General features: G+C 36.8%; 1 protein-coding gene across 10 annotated transcripts in view; it reads left to right on the top strand.

The window, feature by feature from the left end:
* Positions 1-21,969, top strand: part of phactr4b (phosphatase and actin regulator 4b) — a 43,873-nt gene that overhangs the window by 19,287 nt on the left and 2,617 nt on the right. For 5 of the 10 annotated variants that reach the window (XM_042741351.1, XM_042741354.1, XM_042741352.1 and 2 more), the window contains exons 4-12: positions 472-537; positions 5,209-5,379; positions 6,622-6,702; positions 9,502-9,945; positions 12,695-13,096; positions 16,581-16,712; positions 18,451-18,961; positions 19,329-19,624; positions 20,106-20,286. In XM_042741351.1, coding sequence (XP_042597285.1) covers positions 472-537; positions 5,209-5,379; positions 6,622-6,702; positions 9,502-9,945; positions 12,695-13,096; positions 16,581-16,712; positions 18,451-18,961; positions 19,329-19,624; positions 20,106-20,286 — 2,284 coding nt within the window. The remainder of the gene's footprint in view (positions 1-471; positions 538-5,208; positions 5,380-6,621; positions 6,703-9,501; positions 9,946-12,694; positions 13,097-16,580; positions 16,713-18,450; positions 18,962-19,328; positions 19,625-20,105; positions 20,287-21,969) is intronic. The other 5 variants (XM_042741357.1, XM_042741358.1, XM_042741359.1 and 2 more) reach the window with 2 other exon arrangements.

Genomic DNA, 21,969 nt, shown 5'->3' with positions numbered 1-21,969 from the left:
CTGATATCTTGACTCAGGCTGCTCACGCTCAAGTTTAATGCAGCTGGATGGTATCTGCGTAACACATTGGTCTGTTTTCTCACCATACTCGGTGGATGTGCGTCATTCGCTGATTGTCTTTCCTAAGGCTGGGACTGCTCTTCGGCTGTGCTTGTAGGACCTGTTTATGGATGTGTGATCAACTGCTGGTGTTTCTTAGCTGTCTATGGGTGCAGCTCTTTTTTTCGGATGGCAGTGTTTCCCTTTGTGAGACATTCTGACTTTTACACTTATGTACTCAAGGAACTGAGAGTCCTCACACTTTTGGGAGTTGTGACACTGCCTGTTCCTCAGACTCGATCTTCCATCTGAACTGGTGGATATATGATCGGTTTTAAGTCGTATTGTGTTTTAGGACTGTCGTTTTTCCATTCGTGCTCCTAACTTCAACATTTTCCCTCACGTTCTTCTTGATTTGGCAACATCAAACAGGAAAGGAAGTGGACGCTTGTATGGCTTGCTGCTTTCAAACAAGTTGCTATGGCAGCTGGAGTCCAGGTAGGCTGCATTCACATACTAAAATGTAGTACACACCATATTAGTGTTTAAATTATTAAGGAGCAGTTTGGACCTGTTTGTTGAGCTTCATGAGTCTATATGTTGCCTGTTTTGCCTTCTATGCTCTAATGGGTTTTCCACCCTGTTGATTTGTGGGTTGCAGGTGTTGTACTTCTCTTACACACAGCATAGTAGGTCTCAAGGGGCATTCTGTGTTCACTGGGCTTTATGTAAAAATGACTTCCATTTTAATCTAAGTGAGAAGTATTAAGTAGTATAAAGATAGTGATCTAGCAAATATTTGAATGTCAGCTGCACTGTGCCAAAGACTATAGTAAAGCCCTTTACAAATGAAGTTTACTAAATTTGACATTCTGCAGATTAGGAATGGATCAGGATGGTTATAGGCATCTAACAACCACCTAATGAATTAAAGTGACTGGTTTCTAGATCTAATTTTTGGGTTTATTTATTCGTTTTTTTTTTCTTTTAGGTTTTTTCCGTCTGTGGTTATTTAACATGCCATGTTTTATAGAAAGAAATTAGTACTGTAAGAAAAACAACCAACCGTGTTGCAAAACCTGAAAATATCAGGAAATTGTGTCTGAAAAAGTCATGGAAAATATGAATATTTTCATTAAAGGTGCTGTATGTAAGTTTTTGACTCTACTAAAGCATAAAAATATCATATGTTTGCAGATATTTAAGAAACATGCCAAGTTAACATACTTGTTTATCTGAAAAACAATGCTACAGTCAGTTATTGGGGGTTTGCGGGTTGGCGGAGTATCTGATTTTTTTATTTGTTTAGTGGTCTAGTTTACTGTTTGTTTTTTGTGTCTAGCAACCTGAGTGAGCCTCAAATCTGAGGAGGAGGGGCCTGGTGAAAAAAAACCCTCTCCAATATTTTGAATTTGGACTGCAATACCTAGTTCAGCCACTCGGTGTCAATCCTACATACAGCACCTTTAATATCACACTTGTGAAAGTTCATGAACATTTCTGTAGTAAATAACATAACATGCAATTGTAATATACTCAAAAAATAATATTCTCTAAAAAGGTTTTACTGTCACTTTTTATCAATCTAATGCATCCTTATCCTGAGTAAAAGTATTAATTTATTAAAGGATTAGTTTACTTCCAAAATAATTGTTTCCTGATAATTCTCTCACTCCCATGTCTTCCAAGATGTTCATGTCTTTCTTTCTTCAGTTTAAAAGAAATTAAGGTTTTTAAAGAAAACATTCCAGGATTTTTCTCCATTTATTGGTCTTCAATGAAACCCAGTGGGTTGAAGGTCAAAACTGAAGTTTCAGTGCAGCTTCAAAGGGCTCTACAGGATCTCAGCTGAGGAATAAGGGTCTTATCTAGCAAAACGGAGAAAAAAACCTAAAAATGTATACATGTGTATATACATACACATTGGAAAGGTCACACATGGAAAGGTACATACACATTGGAAAGGTCACACATGAAGTAATCTGAAGTACCGACCCAGTGTTTACAAAGCGAATGTGCAAAGAAAGTCAAACGGCCTTTACAAAAAAAGGTACAACAACAATGTTGGTTGATTTTGAAGTTGAATGAAAAAATTGAGTTTTTCTCCCTACCCCACTAGGCCTGGGACGGTTACCGCATTACCGCAATACCGCGGTCACGTGACGCCTACCGCAGGTCTAAACCTGTAACCGTCATCACCGCACAAAAAAAAAAAAAAAAAATGTAATAAATGAACATTGGCCTGCACATCTGAATGCCTTCGGCAGAAGTCAAATGAGCCATTTTAATCTAGATTAATTCCAAGATTACAGTGAGATTAATCTAGATTAAAAAATGTATCTATGCACCTCTAATAGGGCTAATAGTTCCATTTGTATTGACTATCGTCAGTACCTGTGTAATGTCTTGTAGCCTATATTGAATTATTTCATTTCATTTTACTAAAGCATAAAATACAGGCGGATGACTCATGAGAAAGCCAAAAAAGCAGGACCTCAGTTTTTTAATTGCACGTGCTTATTCTGCTTAACACAAGTCTCTCACGTGGTTGTGCAGCCGACAATTGCGCATTTAAGCTACTATTCCATCGAAACATGGCATTTATATGTATAATATATAAATATGTAGACATATAGGCTAAATGAATATAAATATTTAAAAATCTAAAATATATATAAATATTATTTATATTATATATTTTTACATATTTTATATTAACTTAGCCTATATCTCGTGTGCGCTTTGGTCTCAGTGTGGTTCAAGGCTATAATTTAACGAATGCTATTTAATTTAACAGTGTCGCTGCTCACAATACCGTCATTGTTTTTTTTTAACTTATAAATATTATTTATATTTATCTTATTTATAAATATTATATTTATCTTATTTATAAGTAAAAAACAACCACAATATTGTGAGCAGCGACACTTTGTTAAATTAAATAGCATTCGTTAAATTATAGCCTTGAACCACACTGAGACCAAAGCGCACACGAGATATAGGCTAAATAAATATATGTAAAAATAAATAATATAAATAATATTTATATATATTATAGATTTTTAAGTATTTATATTAATTTAGCCTATATGTCTACATATTTATATTACGCTATATGCCTTCGTTAAATAGCCTTCATTAACCCCTGAGACAAAAAAGCGCACATATCTATATAAATATTAATATAGCTAAACATGTACAAATATGTAATATAAAATATGAATCATATTAAATATAATTCATATATTATATAGGCTAAGTAATAAAAAAACCGAATCTGGCTGACTTACTTGGGGAAAAAAAAGAAAAAACATCTACTCCGACCCCCAAGAGAATTCGTGTGTACACAGAGATCAGAAGGTATTTGCAGGAGGAAGCCCTGGATTCCCACGCAGACCCTCTTGTCTGGTGGCGGGACAATAGTGTCCGATTCCCTCTGCTTTCCAAAGTAGCCCGAAAATATATGACCCATTTGCGCTACAAGCATTCCCTCAGAACGTGTGTTCAGTGCTGCAGGTAACGTCGTTACGTCTTTCAAGGCCTCCCTTAAATCTGACAAAGTGAACATGCTAGTTTTTCTAGCAAAAAATATGAAGGCTGGGATGTAAACCATAGCGCCTTTTCGTTTTTCCAGCACTTTTTTTTTCAGACATAATTTCTGTTCTAAATGATTCTTATTCTAAATGTGAAATAATAAATGTTAAATAAACGTGTTCCTTATGCTCAGTTGCCTTAGCCTCTGTGTGCGCAAAAGTCGTTATAGTTTAAGTGATTGTTTGATGCCTAATCTGAAGGTAAAAATATGGAAAATAAACATGCAAATTAATATCTATTACTGATCAATACGATAAATAAAAATGTGTTTGTTTGTCTTTATGATGCTCTATCTTCAGATCTCTGTTGTGAATTGCGATCAGTTTTGCGGGTTGCGGTTTACCGCAATACCACGGGAATTTATTGCTTTTCAACCGCGGTAAGAAGAATTCAATACCGTCCCAGGCCTATACCCCACCTTTTTGTAGGGGTGTACACATACGAAACAAACTAACCACACGTGACCTTTCCAACATGATAACATAATGCATGAAGTCACACATCACAGAGCTAGTGCAATTTGTGATTAAAGTATAGAGATAATTTTTTGTCGAAAATTAGATAAGGCCCCCAGCTGTGATCATGTAGAGCCCTTTGAAGCTGCACTGAAACTGCAATTTGGACCTTTAACCCGTTGGTTCCTATTGAAGTCCACTATATGGAGAGAAATCCTGTAATGTTTTCCTCAAAAACCTTAATTTCTTTTCGACAGAAGAAAGACACAAACATCTTGGATGACATCTGGGTGGGTAAATTGTCCGAAAATGTTTATTCCGGAAGTAAACAAATCCTTTAAAAATTTACTTAAAATGCACTTCAAAGTATTTCAATACAGTGTTTTATAATTGTCACTGCTAAACTGGCACTTTTTATAGGTTGATATTCTCCAAATTGCAAAATATTAGACTTTGGTACTGTAGCTCACTGTGCTTATGGGATGCACTGCACAGCTTCTTTATAAGTGTATATAAGAGAGTGCTGTGAGGCCCAGCCAGCCCCATCAACTGGAATGTTCAAAGCCACATTCAGCAGCACCCACTTGATGGGCCTAAGATGTGAGATTGTGAGTCTCTTGGCAGTGCCGGACCTGATAGGAATGTGAGGTTGTAACATGGCGAAGCAGTGGCCTCTGGCCAGCTCACCATGCTGAGATGTGATTGAGGTCCGCAATGGGGATCCGCTCGTCTTATCACGAGAGTAGACAGAAAACACTTTGCGTTGTGGTATAAAACAATAGTGACTCTAAGGAGGCTCAGCAGTTTAGTTTGTTTTGATATTGAGGTTGGAGAAGGGTTGTGGTATCAAGTATTTTGTGCATGAGAGCATCTTTGGATTCAAGCCAGTGCACTGGACACAGCTGCATATATGGGACAGTATGTTTGTCTTGTTTGTGTTATGGCACAATATTATAATTCATCCTGATGTGTCTTAGCTATATATAACATGCCTACGTAAACTCTGCGCAACACAAAGTTTGAGTTACATAAACCATCTGACCCAAGGCTTCTTGGAGCCATTGATGTGCCCCGTGTTTGATGGGTCAGTCAGGGCACTGAGTCTCTGTCTCTTCTCCAGATGATGAAGGTGACCTCCAGCACAGCAGCACAGGGAGCGAAGGGGGCACAGCAGGGGACGCCACCCCTCCTCCTAAGCGCAAGGGCAAGTTCTCTACCCTGGGTAAGATCTTCAAGCCCTGGAAGTGGAGGAAGAAGAAAAGCAGCGAGAAGTTTAAGGAAACTTCAGAAGGTCCTTTGTTCTTTTCTTTTCATGTTTGTGTTGGAAAAGAGCTTTCCTTTCATTGATTTTTTTCCTTAAATCAGCCTAATGTTTGTTAATGTTTTCTTTCCTTTGTTGATATACGTTTTCTCAGATGTTTTTAACAATTATGAGATTATTTCAAAATCCCTTTGCCCAGTAGTCACAATTAGTTTAATCTTATGACTTAATATCTGAAATCAGATGCTGACCCAACACAGTACTAAAATGTTTAACAAAAGAAAACACAGTTGTCCTTATATCGGTTTATTATTGATGTCCAAATGTGTTTTAAATGTCTAGTTATTCAAAGAATATTATTCAAATTCAGAATTAGCCTGAATTAGGGCTTTCAAAACCATTAAGGTGTAGACAACCATGTGCCATTGTGAGTTTATCTTTTTAATATAGTGGTCAGTGTTGGGGAAAGTTACTTTTAAAAGTAATGCCTTACAATATTGCGTTACTCCCTAAAAACTTTCACAAAAACTTTTACTTTCACGTTACTTTTTAAATATGAGCAGGGCTTGATTGTTTTTAATATAAGAAGTTCTATTTATAGCAAATGTAAAAGCCCTTTCACACCAAAAAGTGTAATGATTAAACCTTAGGCTGAAGGAAAAGTAAATTCACGTCTGTACAGTAGAACACAGGAGAAGAAGGTTCAACACTCTTCAGCAATAAAAAAAAAAACAATGAAGCACAATTGTTAGTTTATCTAAAGTCATTTTTGATTATTAGTATGGTTGAACTGGATCATTAAAGGTCAGCAGCAAAGACACTGTTAATAAAATGGGAATAGATACATTTGTGTTATTTAATATATTTAGTTATTGCAGGTTTGGGTCATATTCTGAGTTTGCATTTCACTGTTTTGATTAATTTTGATGAATACTAAATCTGTTTTGTTTTTTGTTTTTTTGTGAGTAGGATGAATTAATGCACATTCACATTTAGTCTAGAACTACAGTAACATCATGTTCACACAGCACACACAACGCCTCCATATTTCCGATTTCTCCCAATATGGGAACAGGAGGCTTTCAGTCAAAAAATGGGAATACAAAGTAACTGGCGTTACTTTTTTGAAAAAGTAACTCAGATATTTTCTTGTAAATTAAAAAGTAATGCGTTACTTTACTAGTTATTTGAAAAAAGTAATCTGATTACGTAACTCGCGTTACTTGTAATGCATTACCCCCAACACTGATAGTGGTTTTATTTTCCCCACAGTTTTGGAAAGAAAGATGTCGATGAGGAGGCCAAGACAGGAACTGATCGAACAGGGAGTGCTCAAGGAGCTTCCTGACAATGGTAGGAGAGAGAAGAGTGTGTGTGTGTCTGTCTGTCTGTGCTTTCTTAACCATATTTTGTACCAACAAGTTTTTTGTACCCTGAAGCAAAACCTGGCAAAAGCTCTGTTTGGAGACATCTTTATTTTCTAAAAACAAAGTATATAGTTTTTATTTTCTACAAAATTCAGAAAGTGTTGGGTTACAGCATTTATAACTACCTGTAAATAAACTCTGTGTGTGCATTTGTGTACATGCCAAGAATATGATTGTTTATTCAGTTATGGGCACTTTTCATGTCCTGGGGTCAATTTATATTAAAAAAAAAAATTTTTATGTATATATTATATATTTAATTAATTTTATTAAGTGATTACAGATGTTTGTTTGTTTTTCTCCACACTCAGAATTTTTAAAAGCTTGTCATAATGCATCACAAATTATTAATTATTGCAACTATTTAAAACTATTATGATCTAAACAAAAAGTTAAATAACCACAAACCAAATCAATATTTATTGAACCATACACATGACTGTCCATCAGTTGTATCCAACAAATCCAATAATGTTTCCCATAATATTTTAGTTTTTTATTTGCAGTTAAGCTGTAATTTTTAATCAAATCATGTAATTACATATATATTTTTTTATTATCTACTTGTGTCGATTTTGGGTACATAAAATGCTGGCTACTATAAGAAGTTAGCAAGGAGTTTGCATAATTTGAAAAAGATGTAAATGAAATAAGTTGGTTAAGGAAAAATTATTAAAATGACACTCTTCTCCTGTGAGAAATATGACTAACTGTTGCACACTATTGTTAGATATTAAATAAATTAGTGATGGTATAAACACTTTTTAAGAAAGTCTTTTTCTAAAAGTCCATATAGGACAAAAAGCATCCATGGTTGTTGAAACACCCAAATGTGTGTGTGTGTGTGTGTGTCAAGCAGGGGGTTTGCTGCTTTAACTTTTGAGTGGTCACACTGTTTTTCTTACATTCCTGTCACTGTGGTCTTTGAGGATGCTGGACATACCAACAGAAAAAAAACTCGGGGCCTCAGAAGGAATATAAACATTGGGAATGATTTCCCACTCGTTTACAGATGTGTGGCATACATTACTGCTGAATCAAAGTTCTGTGCCTCAGAGCTATTTTGATACATCTGCCATACATTAATTTCAGCGCATCGTCTCTCTTCCCAGCAGAGAAAGACAGACAGCTCAGAGAGGTTGTATATCATCCCGGGCCCTGTTAATGTGGTAGCAGTCAGGGCAGCGGAGACAAATTCGGCAGTTTTCGAGGCAGATGAAGGGTGGAAATTTCAATTTGATACCTTTTTTTGACTCTTCATATTTTGGGAAGGAAATGACATGCAGTTTTTCTTAAGACAAGAAAGTGGAGCAAATTGTTCCCTGCAGCAAAAAGCTTTGAAAGTCATGCTCTGTGAACTGACTGCTTTGGAGGCCTATTTATTTGAGAGCTGCTCGTGTAACCTCTGAGAGATGTGTGAGGAGACGCAACCTGTACTTCAGAGCTACAGGCTCATGTCGAACTTCAGAAGAAAACCATGTTAGTCTCTAACCCGATTTGAAGGATTTTGCGAACCTGATCTCTGTTAGAAATAAAAATGCAAATCCTTTTGAATTTTTGCAGGGCTGTTGCTTCCAGAGAAACATAAATATTTGTTCAGTGAATACAGTACTTAAAAGCTGAAGCTGGTGCACGTCCTGTGTTTGTGTATGTTCACAATACATTTCAAATGCCTTTTATGCCTGTGGAAAACTGTTACTACATAATAAATATAGTAATGACACATATTTTCATTAAAGTAATGAAAATTCAAAACTTGTATGACATTATTTCCACCATATAAAAAGGAGATGTTAAGCAAGATGTTTATGCTGCTCTTTTCAGTCACTTTATTTTAAGGTTCAATTCTCACTATTAACAAACCATTAACTACAACTCAGTGAACTCCTAATTTGCAGATTATTAATAGTTAATAAGGTAGTTAAGTTTAGGTATTGGGTAGGATTAGGGATATAGAGTATGGTCTTGCAGAATATGTGCTTTATAAGTACTAATAAACAGCCAAAATGTTAATAATAGGCATGTTAATAAGCAACTAGTTAATAGTGAGAATTGATCCCTAAGTGTTACTCTCTTTTTCTTACAATGAAAGTGAATGGTGACCTAAAGTTGTAAAATTCAGAAAAGCACCATAACAGAGGTCCATATGGATTTTTTTCGCAGTCTATTTCAATTGTTGTGAAGTCATAAATTACAGCAACTTTTGTTGTTTTGCATTGGAGACTTTCCCTTTAGCTCTTAAATCTTATTTGTGCTGTTTGATTTTTCACATTTGGCACATTGAAATTGGTCATGAGACATACAATCCAATGATATTTGGCATTATTGATGTCACACCTGGTGTGACACATCTTGACACACCATAAGTGATGTAAATGAGATTTCAGACACACAGCATAGAAGAAAATAATGGTATTTTCAAGTCTTTTCTGACCCAAAGATATTGTGTGATTTCAGAAAACGTTATTTAATTTAGCAGAAAAGGCATATGAGCTACTTAAATAGTGCTTTTTGGATTTTTTTTTTTTTTTTATAAACTCTCTCTCTCTCTCTCTCTCTCTCTCTCTCTCTCTCTCTCTCTCTATCTATCTATCTATCTATCTATCTATCTATCTATCTATCTATCTATCTATCTATCTATATACTAATTAAAACTAATGCATTTAAAAAAAATGTTTAAAAACATTTTTATATGTAATTTTTCCCCATTTGTTTTCAAAATCAGGTGAAGCCCATGGCCACAAGACACCTTATGTGAAGAATGGTCACACTCTGCCTGTAGGAGTTGGTGGAGGTCTGGGGCTAGAGCAGATTCACTCGCCCTCTGAATCCGAATTTAGAGTCAACCCTGTCTGGCTGCCACAGCCCGATGACCGGAGAGGTCGTGCCCCTTCTGACGGGGATCATCGCGGAGCATTGGGCCCCCGGGCCTCCAATCAGGATGAAGGCAGGAGAAGTGGTTGGTCTGTTGGGACAGAGGACTGGAAATCTAATCTGGCCTGGCAGGGAGATGATATCCGACATGGAGGAAGACTGCATGTTGAAATGGACAAGAGGCCTGGGCTAATGAAAGCCCCCTCTGAGGATGGGCGCAGGACTCGCCCCGAACCAGACTGGAAGCCAACACTTCCTCGCCACTCGTCCGTCGAAGATGGAAGGGGAAGACTAGGTTTGTGGGATCAATTCTAATCATTTTTCTCTAGTTCCCTTTCTACCTTCCTCTTCTTTGTTCTCCACACATCCGCCATCACTTCCTCACCTTCTGTTGGGCCAACTGGAGTGAGACTAGTGTCTGTGTTCCCATGGGTTCTGCTCCAGCTTAGGTTCTTATTTAGGAACTGAGCACAGCTAAGCTGAATTCTCCTGTTCTTTCCTAATTAATAAACCACAGTCACCTCCATCCTCATCAAAATGAACGTTATTATTTAGTCCTTTGGAGACTGATTTGGCCCTCCATTAGGACTGATGATACAGTTTTCATTTAAATTATTCAGTCACTATTCAATTGCTGCTCTATGTTTAGAGCAATGTAGCTTATATATAATTATGTTTTTAGTTTTCTGATGATATTCAGCATCCATTTTGACACTCTGAAATGTCTTAAGTTGTCACTTTAAATTTATTTTTTTTTTATTAAATTTTCAATCATCATTTTAACCAGCCTTTGTAGCACTTAAAACTTTAATATAATGAGACAAATACAGTATGAGTCTAGTTAAAATAATCAAGGCATGTGTGCCACACTGATTTTTTTAAAATAATTTCATGTTTTTAATATTAGTTTCTCCCCTGATGTTACATATATATACATACCAAATTATCTATTTTTCTTTTATGCCAAAAATCATTAGGGATATTAAGTCAAGATCATGTTCCATCAAGATATTTTGTAAATTTTCTAAAGTGAATATATCAAAACGTGTGTGTGTGTGTGTATATGTATAACATTTTAATATATTAAAAACACCACTTGCTTGTCAGAATGTTTTAATGACGATTTAACACTGTTTTACTGCAACAGTGTTTTTGAGTATTGTTTATATACTATTTAGTGTTGTGACGGTGAGGAAATTTTCCAACCGGTTAATCAGCGTGTGACAACTAGACATGTGCTGGTTTTCGGTAATGCGATATATCACGATAATGAATATGCACCAGTGTTAATTTTGACAGCAAATTTTGATTTAGTTTTAGTCATATTTTAGTCACCTGAATACTTTTTAGTTTTAGTCTAGTTTTGGTCAACTAAATATCCTAAGATTATAGCTGACTAAATCTAGAGTACATTTAGTCGGCTAAAATCTAATGGGTGTAGTTACAGTGTAATACATTTATTAAGCATTTCTCCAAAATTTCCAAACTCATTATATAGGTTTGATATTAAGGTTTTATCATGATAGACACCGATTTAATTGCGGTGACACACAACATGCCTTTATGTTAAAATTAAATAAAACCACTTCTCATAAAGAACAAAGACATAGTCTTCTTTTAATGAAATACCAATGGTTATATAGGCTAATAATGCATTCTTTATAGCAACTTGTTTACCATATTCTTCATTCTTTCAAGCAGACATTTATTTCTATAAATAAATTTAAATTAATCTTTAGGGCTACTAAAGTTTTTCAGTCAAGAGCAGTGAATGCTTTTCTGTCCTTTTGTTGCTTGATTAACATCAATGACTGGGACAATAGTAACTAAATTAGGCTGCTATCCCTTTAAAACCAAATGCACAGATGCAAGGTACTGATACATGTTCTCCCTACTGTTTACTGAAGTTATGGACACACATCACAGAGCAGTGCAAGGTGAGCATTTCTGTTTATAAAGCATATAAATTTATATATTTATTTTAGAAAATGACTGATCGTTTCGTTTCACTAGATAAGAACTTTATTCCACGCCTTAATTTCTTTTTGACTGAACATCTTGGATGATATTATCAGGAAATTTTAATTTGATAGTGAACTAATCCTTTAACACTGTGGAACCGAATAAATAAGAAATGTATGTTTATAAGCTAAACGAATAAGAAAGCTTGGAGACATGTCATTCTTGATGTAAAATAAAAGAAAATAGGCTACACAGTTTAAATAAATAAAAATCAGCAATCACTGTGGAACCAAATAAATAAGAAACAAATGTTTAAAAATACTTCCAATATCACTGTAGATAAATGACAGAAGTCAACAGTTTTTTCAAAATCCAAAATATTTTTAAAACTGGCACTTTTGCATGTCGTTTTGAAACTCACTCTTCGCCTCACTCTTCTTGTCAGCTTCTGCTCACGTGATAAATGAAATCTGATCTGTGAGGTTACTGTCGTTCGTCACACTGCATTGAGCAGCCGCGTTCAGTTTTAATTGTTGTGTCTGTTCTCTAAATGAACTAAATTGTTTTTATTACTATAAAAGCAGCAGCATTTTTTATTACTATAGCAGCAGCAGCCCTAATACTATTATGGAATTTTCACATTTTTCCTAAGCTTTCCTTTTTTTATTTTACTTATTTTCTTATTTTCTTTCATCATTTTTATTAGTTTTTGATTTTAAATATTTCAGTTTTAGTTGTAGTAATTTTGCTGATTACACATTTAATTTCAGTTAGTTGCCAAGTCAACATTACTAATTTTCAGGTTAAGTATTTAAATCTTTAAATGTCCAACTTTATTTTTAATAAACTAAAATTATTATACTGTTTTATAATTTAGGTTTTAGTTTATAATAACAACACTGTGATGTATATGAATCACTGAATCAGATTTTGCTGTCAGTTTATTTGAAGCAGTTCAGCTGTGAAATTTAAACTTAGAAGTATTAAACATAACACAAATTTCAGATCAGCTTGATTTATTATGAGGCTCAAACTAAGCATAACACAAAATAAACATTTTAATTTGTTGTATTCCCTTACAGAGTCTGACAGCAGTCAATACATTCCTAACTCAGAGGTTTTGAGGGACACACTGCGAGAGCCTCTGCCCCCCAAGCAGTCCGTCATGCCCCCCAAATGGCTGATGACTTCCACCCCGGAACCTGGTGCTGACGGCTTGCCCCGCACCCCTGTCCACAACCCCGCAGCTGCTTTCTCTTCTTCCTCTGCCTCCTCCAACACCTCCTCCTCAGCTGTCAGCACGGCTGGAAAACCACTACGAAACGTATCCTCAGCTGGCGCCAACACACAGGCCTCCAGCAGCGCTCCCCTTACCACCTCTTCAGCACCATCCTGTATGGGCAATGTCCCAGCCCAGCCCACCAAACAGCCCCCTCTCCCTCCACCCAAGCCAATCAACCGTAGCAACAACACCGCCATGTTGGGTGAGTGGTAACAAATATGTCATACAAGATAACATGACCCCTATAAAAGTCAGTGAAATTACTAGACACAACTCATTTGCTTCCTCATGTGAGCTCACTGATAAAATTCTGATATTTAATCCTCCCTATTAAAACACAGGCATGGGTGTACATTTGTGTGGTAAGGACATTGCAGATCACCACAGATGACTCATCTTATGGCACTAAAATCTACATATTTTTATTACTACTTGTATGATATAATACTTAGATATATGCTTATTTATATTTTTATAACAGTATTCATATTCTAAAATATTTTAGTGTATAAAAGATATACACTATTCCTAAACAGGAACAACTGATCAGCAGTGGAAACATTTGGTTGGTAAAAGTGAAAAGGTGAAAATGCTGTGCAATTGTTTTAGGCAAATTTGTAATGGTGCAAATGAGGAAATGAGTAAAATGCTCAGTGAGGGAAGTCAAAACAGCTTAGAATTAAACTTGGAATTTCAGGAATATTCAGATGCTTTCTCGCTTCAGCTGTTAGATATACTGTGACAACTTGTATAGCAAGAAAATCCTTTAATACATAAAGATTGCAGTATTAATAATTTCTGTCTGTTTGTAACTGTGCATTAGTGTAGTTTGAGAGATTAAAATATTCTAACTAATATTGAAAGCAAACCTGCTGCTCTTGCTCATAAGCATCAGTGTGGTCTCTTTATGAGATGCTGTAGTGTGTGCTTATATGTTCATTAGAGCATTTTTACCAAGACTCCTATGTCTGTTTTTCTTTAATATATTTTCTAAGCATGTGTGACATGCAGTGGTGCCAAAAAAGAAACATGATTTGTTGTGTTAATTGCATTAAATCCACGTACATGTGTGTCATGTCATACATCATGAGAACTCAGTCATGCATTTAACACATTTCTGCTGTTCTCTGCTTGCTGAGCTAATTTTCTTTTTTTGTTTTTTTGGGGTTCTGACCCTTAAGCTGATCCGCTTAATAATAGTATTTGATTGCGAGATTCTAGGTTATTACTAAAGACAATGTTTTCATTTATTCTGTAATCTTGGATTTGTCATTTTCCCTGATTATTGCAGAAAAACAACAGGCATGTTTGTTCCAATTTAATGGGAACTCTTTCTTTAGAAGAATTTGTCCATTTAAATGTTTGTTAAATCAAATGAGAAGTGCTCCTCACAACCGCATGCAAAATTTCATCCTGCTGATATCAGTATCTGATGTTGAATGTAATTTATTAGTGATTGAATTTAACTATGGAATATAATCAATACATTCAGTTTAATTTAGGAATGGTATATTGCAGCAGTATAACACAACAGTCATGCTGAATTGAAAATCAGCACGGCTGTGATTTGTCTGTAGGCACAGAGTAAATTATTTTGTCTTTTCTTTACGCAAAAGCATCAAGCTTTTCATGGTTTGAAATGTCTAAACATTGTGTCTCAAATATTAAATCTCCACACTGCCTCCTGCTGTCCTCTTGGAAAGCAGTCAATGAGTGTGTCAGTCACTGCTTCTGAAAGTCAGAGCTGTACATCTCACTTGTGTGTTGTTTTACTGCTTATAAACCGTGTGCTGAGTCACAGTACACTGGAACGGTCCAGATCTTTTTGTTGAACAGCAGCCTCCAGACTGCTGCATTATAAGAGTAGATTTTGTACATGGGTCTGGCTGACACCATTTGTGTTGGTAACTATATCATGGTTGGTTTCACATGGTTGGTTTACCATTTATGTTGGTATAATGACAGTTGTTAGTTAGCTCAACCTAACATGTTGAAGATAGTGGTGCTGTTGACATATTTGGATCATCTGGATATTCATATCTGTGGCTTTAGCTGGTTGAATTGCCATTTGCAACCCATTTTGATTTCATAATGTGATGTGTTTCCAAGTGAAACAAAGTTTAAAGGAGTCATGAACTGAAAAAAATCAAAATTCCCTCGGTATTTTGGTCATTGTGCTATAAAAACATTCTGCACTGCAGTGTTTCTGAACTCAAAACTTTCTCTTCAGTCTAGAAACAGCTTATAATGAACCCAGTTTGCCAAAATGACAGGTTGTGGAATGTGCCACTTTATGATGTAATAGTGTGGTTAAACACCGCCTCCACAGAAGATGATCAACGCCAGCTTCTACAACACTGCCTGTTTAGCCCTGCCCTCTGATTTGTGCACATAGTAGGTAAATGACAAGAGTGGCAAGTGCAGGTCTATGCAGAAACCAAGCGATAAAGATGGCAGAAACCAAGACAACAAGATGCTGCACCTAGCCAACCTGCGGAAAAAGTTTTTGCATTGCCTTCCTTCTGAGCCCAACATTGGGAAAGAGTGAATTAACTTGTATTCACACCTGTCTTTTTTGGTTTGACTGAATCAAACTCGATTTCGTTTCCCTTTTGGTGCAGATCTTTTATGACAGGTGTAAATACAGCAATCGCAATCGGGTGCGCACCTGTTTTTCCGCTTGCTGTTTTTACCTGCTTGGGAATTTCTGTCCAGTGAATGGATGACCTTAGCACATGTGTGGTTTTGTTTACAATTTCTGGTTCACTTGCAAAATGGGCATTGTGAAAGTGAACCACACCAAACAAAAAAACAATCAACATTGTATTTGGTTCGGACCAAAGCACGTAAACTAGCGGATTTTTCTGGTGTTAATACGCCCTAAGTTTCAGACCCCGTCAGTAAGAACTCAGTCCTTCGTTCACTTAATTTTACCACAGATTTGTTTACAAACAAAGCACATTTCAATGCAGGATTTTCAGAAAGATTGAAACTGAAAGACAATGCCGTGCCGACAATATTGGAGAAATAGATTGGCAATATTGGAGAAAATAACCTATTACTTTTAACTTGAGTTTTTTTCGCTGTAAAAATCTTGATAACATTGTAAGTGGCCCTCAGAGAACAGTACCAGATTAAAAAAGGCAGTTTGTGACCCCTTTAACAAGTAAAAATAAAAATGACAAAAATAAGGAATTGGTTCCATTTTAAAACTAGACACATTTTGTATTATAGAACAAATAGCTATCTATTTGGCTATTGGCTAATGTTGTCTAGTCCTCTTGTTAATTCATGACAAATGCTATTTCCCAGTCCAAGCCTGTTTCTATTGAGAATATGATCTCAGCCATTTATGGGAACCGTGAAGTCAGATTTAACAAGTGGATAACACTTGGCCAAAGTGATGTCACCAAAAAAAGTTTTTCATGTAATAATTTGATTAGAAATCAGGATCTCTTTTTTTCTTTAGGTTAGCCTGATGAATGAATCACAATAAGACCAGGAATGTGCATTAAGACAATAAATGGGGTTCAATTTTGATTTCACGTTGACTTTCTGTGTGTAGTGTCTCCGTCATGCACACTGGCGTGATGTTTCCAGTCATTTAGAGGAATAAGTCGTCCCTGCTTTGTGAAGATATGTGTTTGTTTGACGCCCAGGGACTGTGTGTTTTTGTCCCTTGCCAGCCTCCACCCTGCATGGGGGTGACGGCAGTGATTTCCCCCTCTACTGGTCCTGTTGGAAGCGTGAGGGTGACCATGACGTCTACCTGTCCCTGCCTGTGTACCTCTGCCGGCGGGCAGGAGGCATGCGCACAGGTAAACGTCGAGGCAGGGCCTGTCGCCAAAGCTGTGTCCTTCATCTGCTGCTGTGTGCACTAGCCTCATCTTTCTCAGTCTCAGCAAAGCATGCCTTTAACGCACCACCTGAGCGTGGGACTAACGTGCCCCCTTGCTGCTTCAGCTCTACTCTTTCTCTCTCACTCACATTCTCAAGTGCAAAACTGCATGTTTCGGGCATTAAAGCTGTCACAAGCGTGCAGCACGTTGGCACATTATTAACAGGTGTTCAAACGGCTAGAAGACCCCCTGTGGAATTGAGCCGATCTTAGCCACCACTGCTGGAAATGCCCTATCATGCCAAAGCAGATGCTAGCATATGTTCGTATAAGCTACTCCAGGCAACAGTTGCTCCACAAGCAGCTGTGAGATTAGAGAACGAGGAATGAATCCAGTCCTCCTCATCACATGCTGAAAGCTTGCTGGTTGCTTAAGTTTAGGGCTGAAATTCATGCATTTGATTCGTAGAGAGGCAGCTAGGCTAATCCAAAGCATGTTTAGCTTAATTTACTGTATGCTTCCTTCACAGAAATAATGTTTGGCCACTGTACTTCATTATATACTTACACCATATCTTTGGCAGTTACGTAGAACAAATCATCTCATGTGACATGGGCTTCGGAACGCATCGATTTAGCAGTCACATGGCTTTTTGTCAATGAACTTGCTTGCTTAGAATGTGCTCTGTAAGAATTAGTTGGTCTTCTGTGACGTTATCGGCGAGTTGTGATGGGAGCCATTTGATTCTACTAATATATCACTAATCAGAAATGTGAAAACTTTGAATTTTTCAAAATTAATAAAAAATGAAATTTCAGTCATTTTACTCACCCCTTCATGCCATTATAAAACTGTATGATTTTTATGTATTCTATGAAACTCGAGGGTTAATTTTTTTTTGTACTGAATGCTTTTTACAATACAGTTACATTGAGTTTTCTATCTTAAAAAATTATACAAAAGCACTTTAAAAGTATCATAAATGTAGTCTGTATGTCTTCTTAAATCATATGATAAGTTTATGTAACAGATAAAAATGTAAGCCATTTGTCACTAATTTTCTTTTGTGGCGTTATTTTAGTATTATTTATATATTATAATATTTATTGATATTTAGAATGAAGGGGGCTTTTTATTTTGATATTTTTAGTTTTTTAATATTTTTAATTTTAGTTTTTACTTATATGTAGTTTTAATTAAGAATTCAGTTTTAGTTTTAATAATTTCACTTTTAATTTTAATTTTCTTTTTTTTTCTTTTTTTTTTAACCTAGGCAGCATTTCAAAATTTCATTCAAGTTTTCCATCTAATATTTACACTTGCTTTGTTTTAGCTTTATTTCAATTAAGGAAAATTATTTTAATAATTTTAGTTTTAGTTAAAAATAAAAATACTAACGATACTGCTCCTGGGAACTGAATCATTGAGTCAAGGAGTTGAGAAGGAATTATTTTGACTGGTTTTGTGAACTGGATCAACTCATTTCATTGACAAGGTTCATTAAAAAAAAGTTTTCTTTTGTTTGAAAGAATGGAAAAAGGCATACTGGTTTGGAATGGCATAAAGGATGAGTAAATGATGACAGTGTTATCATTTTTAGGTGAAATGTTCATGTAATTCTGTTGAGTAATATTACAGTCATTTTTCAATGAAATATGCTTGAAAATTATTACTTATGTTTACAATGTTTTTTTTTTTTGTACATTTAATACTACAGCTGAACTCACACAAGGAGGTGTCAACCTAGTACCGGCCAAGCCCTCGCCCCCTATGCCCCCAAAAAGAACCACGCCTGTCACCAAACGCAATGCAGAGGACTCCCCTCTGACCATTTCCTCCCTTCCCTCCATTCTGTCCGAGGACATGAGGGCCAACATCCCTGGGGGCTACCAGCTGCCTCCACCTCCCCCATCTCCACCTCTCCCTACACACATCCCCCCTTCCCCACCACGGGCCCACACCCATCATCTCCTCCACCAACACTCCTACCCCTACCCCCTGCCCCAACCACTTCCTGTCCACTTTGACCCTCCCAGCCCTCCGGAGGAACCACCAGCCCGTCAAGCCCCTGTTCCCTTACACATCATGATCCAGAGGGCGCTCAGTAGCCCAGGACCAGCTCTCCCACACCCAGATGGCTCCCAGCGGGCCCACTCACTTCTGTTTGAGACGCCACCAGAATACCAGGGCAGCCGCCCACTGCCAGTCACCATCCAGCCTCTCAAACTGTGAGTGAAGTCTGGGCACTTTCTGTACTTATTAATAGAGCAGTCAGTCAAAAAATTTAATAACAAATAAAAAGAGTTTAAAGAAGAATATAAATATAAAACTGGGCCTGTAATTTAAATGTAAACTGTTCCACAAGCAACAGCAAGAATTATTTATTTAAAAAATACAAAGCAAGCTTATATTACTAAACCTACTGTATATAGAGACACTTATAACTACTTGTATTTTAAACTTCTCAAAGAAAATAATATATTACATATAAAAGAGGTCATGATATCATGTCATTTTTCCTTTTTGTGCTTAGTTTATATGCATATGGTTTATATGCATATGGATCCTGTATGAAATAGATTTTCATTTATGCAGGGATGAAGATGACTACTCCGATGAAGAGGAGGAGGAAGAGGATGATGATGATGACGAGGATGAGGAACCTCCATCTGATCACCTCCCCTCCCCTCAGTCCCAGCCAGAACTTGAGCCTCGTAGCCGCAGATGCCTGGTGGGGGATCTGAGCGTCAGCATCATCCCTGAAGGAAACGACAGCAGCGAGGAGGAGGAAGATGAGGAAGATCAACAGCCGGAGGAGAGCGACTCGGATGGGCCCGTGCTGTATAAGGACGATGAATCGGATGAAGACGAGGATGACGACATCCCACCAAGTATGTGAATAGCTTTTATAAGTTGCATGTGCGGACTAATGCATTTATTTGATCAAAAATACAATAAACATTAATATTGTGAAAATTAATTAACTTTGATTGAATATATTTAAAATTTATTCCTGTGAATTTTCAGTAGCTATTACTCTAGTCTTCAGTGTCACATGATCCTTTAGAAATTATTGTAATGTGGTGTTCTGGTGCTCAAGAAACATTTCTCAAAATTATCAATGGTGAAAACAATTAATTAATATTTTTGTTTTGTATTATTTTTTTATTTTTGTTATGAAGTTTGAAATAACATTTGTACATTTTGTTTTAAATACATGTGTTTGTATGTTAAAAAGTGCCTTCTGCTGTCTGTATTAATTTCAGAGGTTTTTTTTTATTTAGTAGAATCGTACTCGGACATCTGTCCATATAAAAGAGAGCCAGAACTTCTGACTGCATGCATGTGCGCATGTGTGTTTGCTCGCTGCAGGTGCTCTGGCCAGCAGGGTGAAAAGGAAGGACACGTTGGCGCTGAAGTTGAGCAGTCGGCCCTCTGCCCCGGACAGGCAGGCTCCTGAGAGGCAGGCCAAAGTAGAGCACACGGGTCTGTCGTGGCAGAGCAGGGAGCAGTGGGAGGCCATCCGCACACAGATTGGTACCGCACTCACACGGTAATAGCCCTCTCAGCCACACACACCCATGTAAATGCAGATTACACTGAAAAACTATTGTACTGAATATGAACACAGCTGTGAATACAGGATGTAGGTTGATAGTGCAAGAAGAACCAATAAGAATAGACTAGAGTCACTTAATTTACGATAGATAGATAGATAGATAGATAGATAGATAGATAGATAGATAGATAGATAGATAGATAGATAGATAGATAGATAGATAGATAGATAGATAGATAGTGGGTAAAATAAGTATTGAACACATCACCATTTTTCTCAGTAAATATATTTCTAAAGGTGCTGTTGATATGAAATTTTCATCAGATGTCGGTAACAACCCAAGTACTGGGCACTGTGTACAAAGAAAACAATACAGGTAAGTTCAGTAATTAAGTTCTGTGTATAAAAGTGGAATGACCCAGGGAAAAAGTATTGAACATGCTTACTAAAATGTATTTAATACTTCGTACAAAAGCCTTTGTTGTAAATGACAGCTTCAAGGTGCCTCCTGTATGGAGAAACTAGTCCCATGCATTGCTCAGGTGTGATTTTTGGCCCATTCTTCCACACAAACAGTCTTCAAACCTTGAAGGTTCTGTGGGTCTCTTCTATGAACTCTGATCTGTAGTTCTTTCTGTTGGATTCAAGTCAGGTGATTGGTTGGGCCATTCTAGCAGCTTCACTTTCTTTCTCTGAGAGTTTCCTTGGCTGTGTTTGGGATCATTGTCTCGCTGGAATGTCCACCCTCATTTCATCTTCATCATCCTGGTAGATGGCAGCAGATTTTTATCAAGAATGTTTTGGTACATTTTTTCCATTCATCCTTCCTTCAGTTATATGCATTTTGCCAGTGCTACACCATGATGTCTTTGGGGTGATGTGCAGTGCCATTTGACCTCCAAACACGGTGTGTATTATGGCATCCAACAACTGGAGTACAACTTTTGTACAACTCCCAGTATTTCACAGGCTTGTCTAAATGTAGTGCAGCAAACTTTAAACGAGCCTCAACATGATTTACTGCATTACTTATTGTACTTATTTTCTTTGAAACAATTGTAGATGCTAATTCCAGGTCTTTCTGAAGCTCTCAACAAGTGATCCTTAGCTCTTGGACAACTCTTCTGATAATTCTTTACAATCCTCTGTCAGAAATATTGTGAGGAGCACCTGGTCGTGGCCAGTTTATGGTGAAATTATGTTCTTTCCACTTCCGGATTATGGCCCCAACAGTGCTCACTGGAACATTCAGAAGTATAGAAATGCTTCTGTAACCAATGCCATCAGTATGTTTTGCAGCAATAAGGCTGCGAAGGTCTTGAGAGAGCACTTTGCTTTTACCCATCATGAAATGTGTATGTGTGACACGTTGGTCATGAGACACCTTTTTATAGGCCATTAGTTGGGACTGAACCAGCTAATATTAATTTCCACTGACAAGGGGCAGGACTGCTTTCTAATTAGATTAGATTTCAGCTGGTGTCTTGGCTTTCCATGCCTTTTTGCTCCTCCCTTTCTTCACGTGTTCAATACTTTTTCCCTGGGTTATTCTACTTCATAACAGAGAACTTAATTTCTGTACTTATTTGTATTGTTTTTTTTGTATGTATGGATTACTTGGGTTGTTACCGACATCTGGTGTAAATTTCATGTCAACAGCACCTTTAGAAATACATT

This window comes from Cyprinus carpio, chromosome B16, assembly GCF_018340385.1.
Source record: "Cyprinus carpio isolate SPL01 chromosome B16, ASM1834038v1, whole genome shotgun sequence".
NCBI classification, from domain to species: domain Eukaryota; kingdom Metazoa; phylum Chordata; class Actinopteri; order Cypriniformes; family Cyprinidae; genus Cyprinus; species Cyprinus carpio.
The sequence above is the reverse complement of the archived record's forward strand: the minus strand, read 5'-3'. Positions and strand labels throughout refer to the sequence as shown.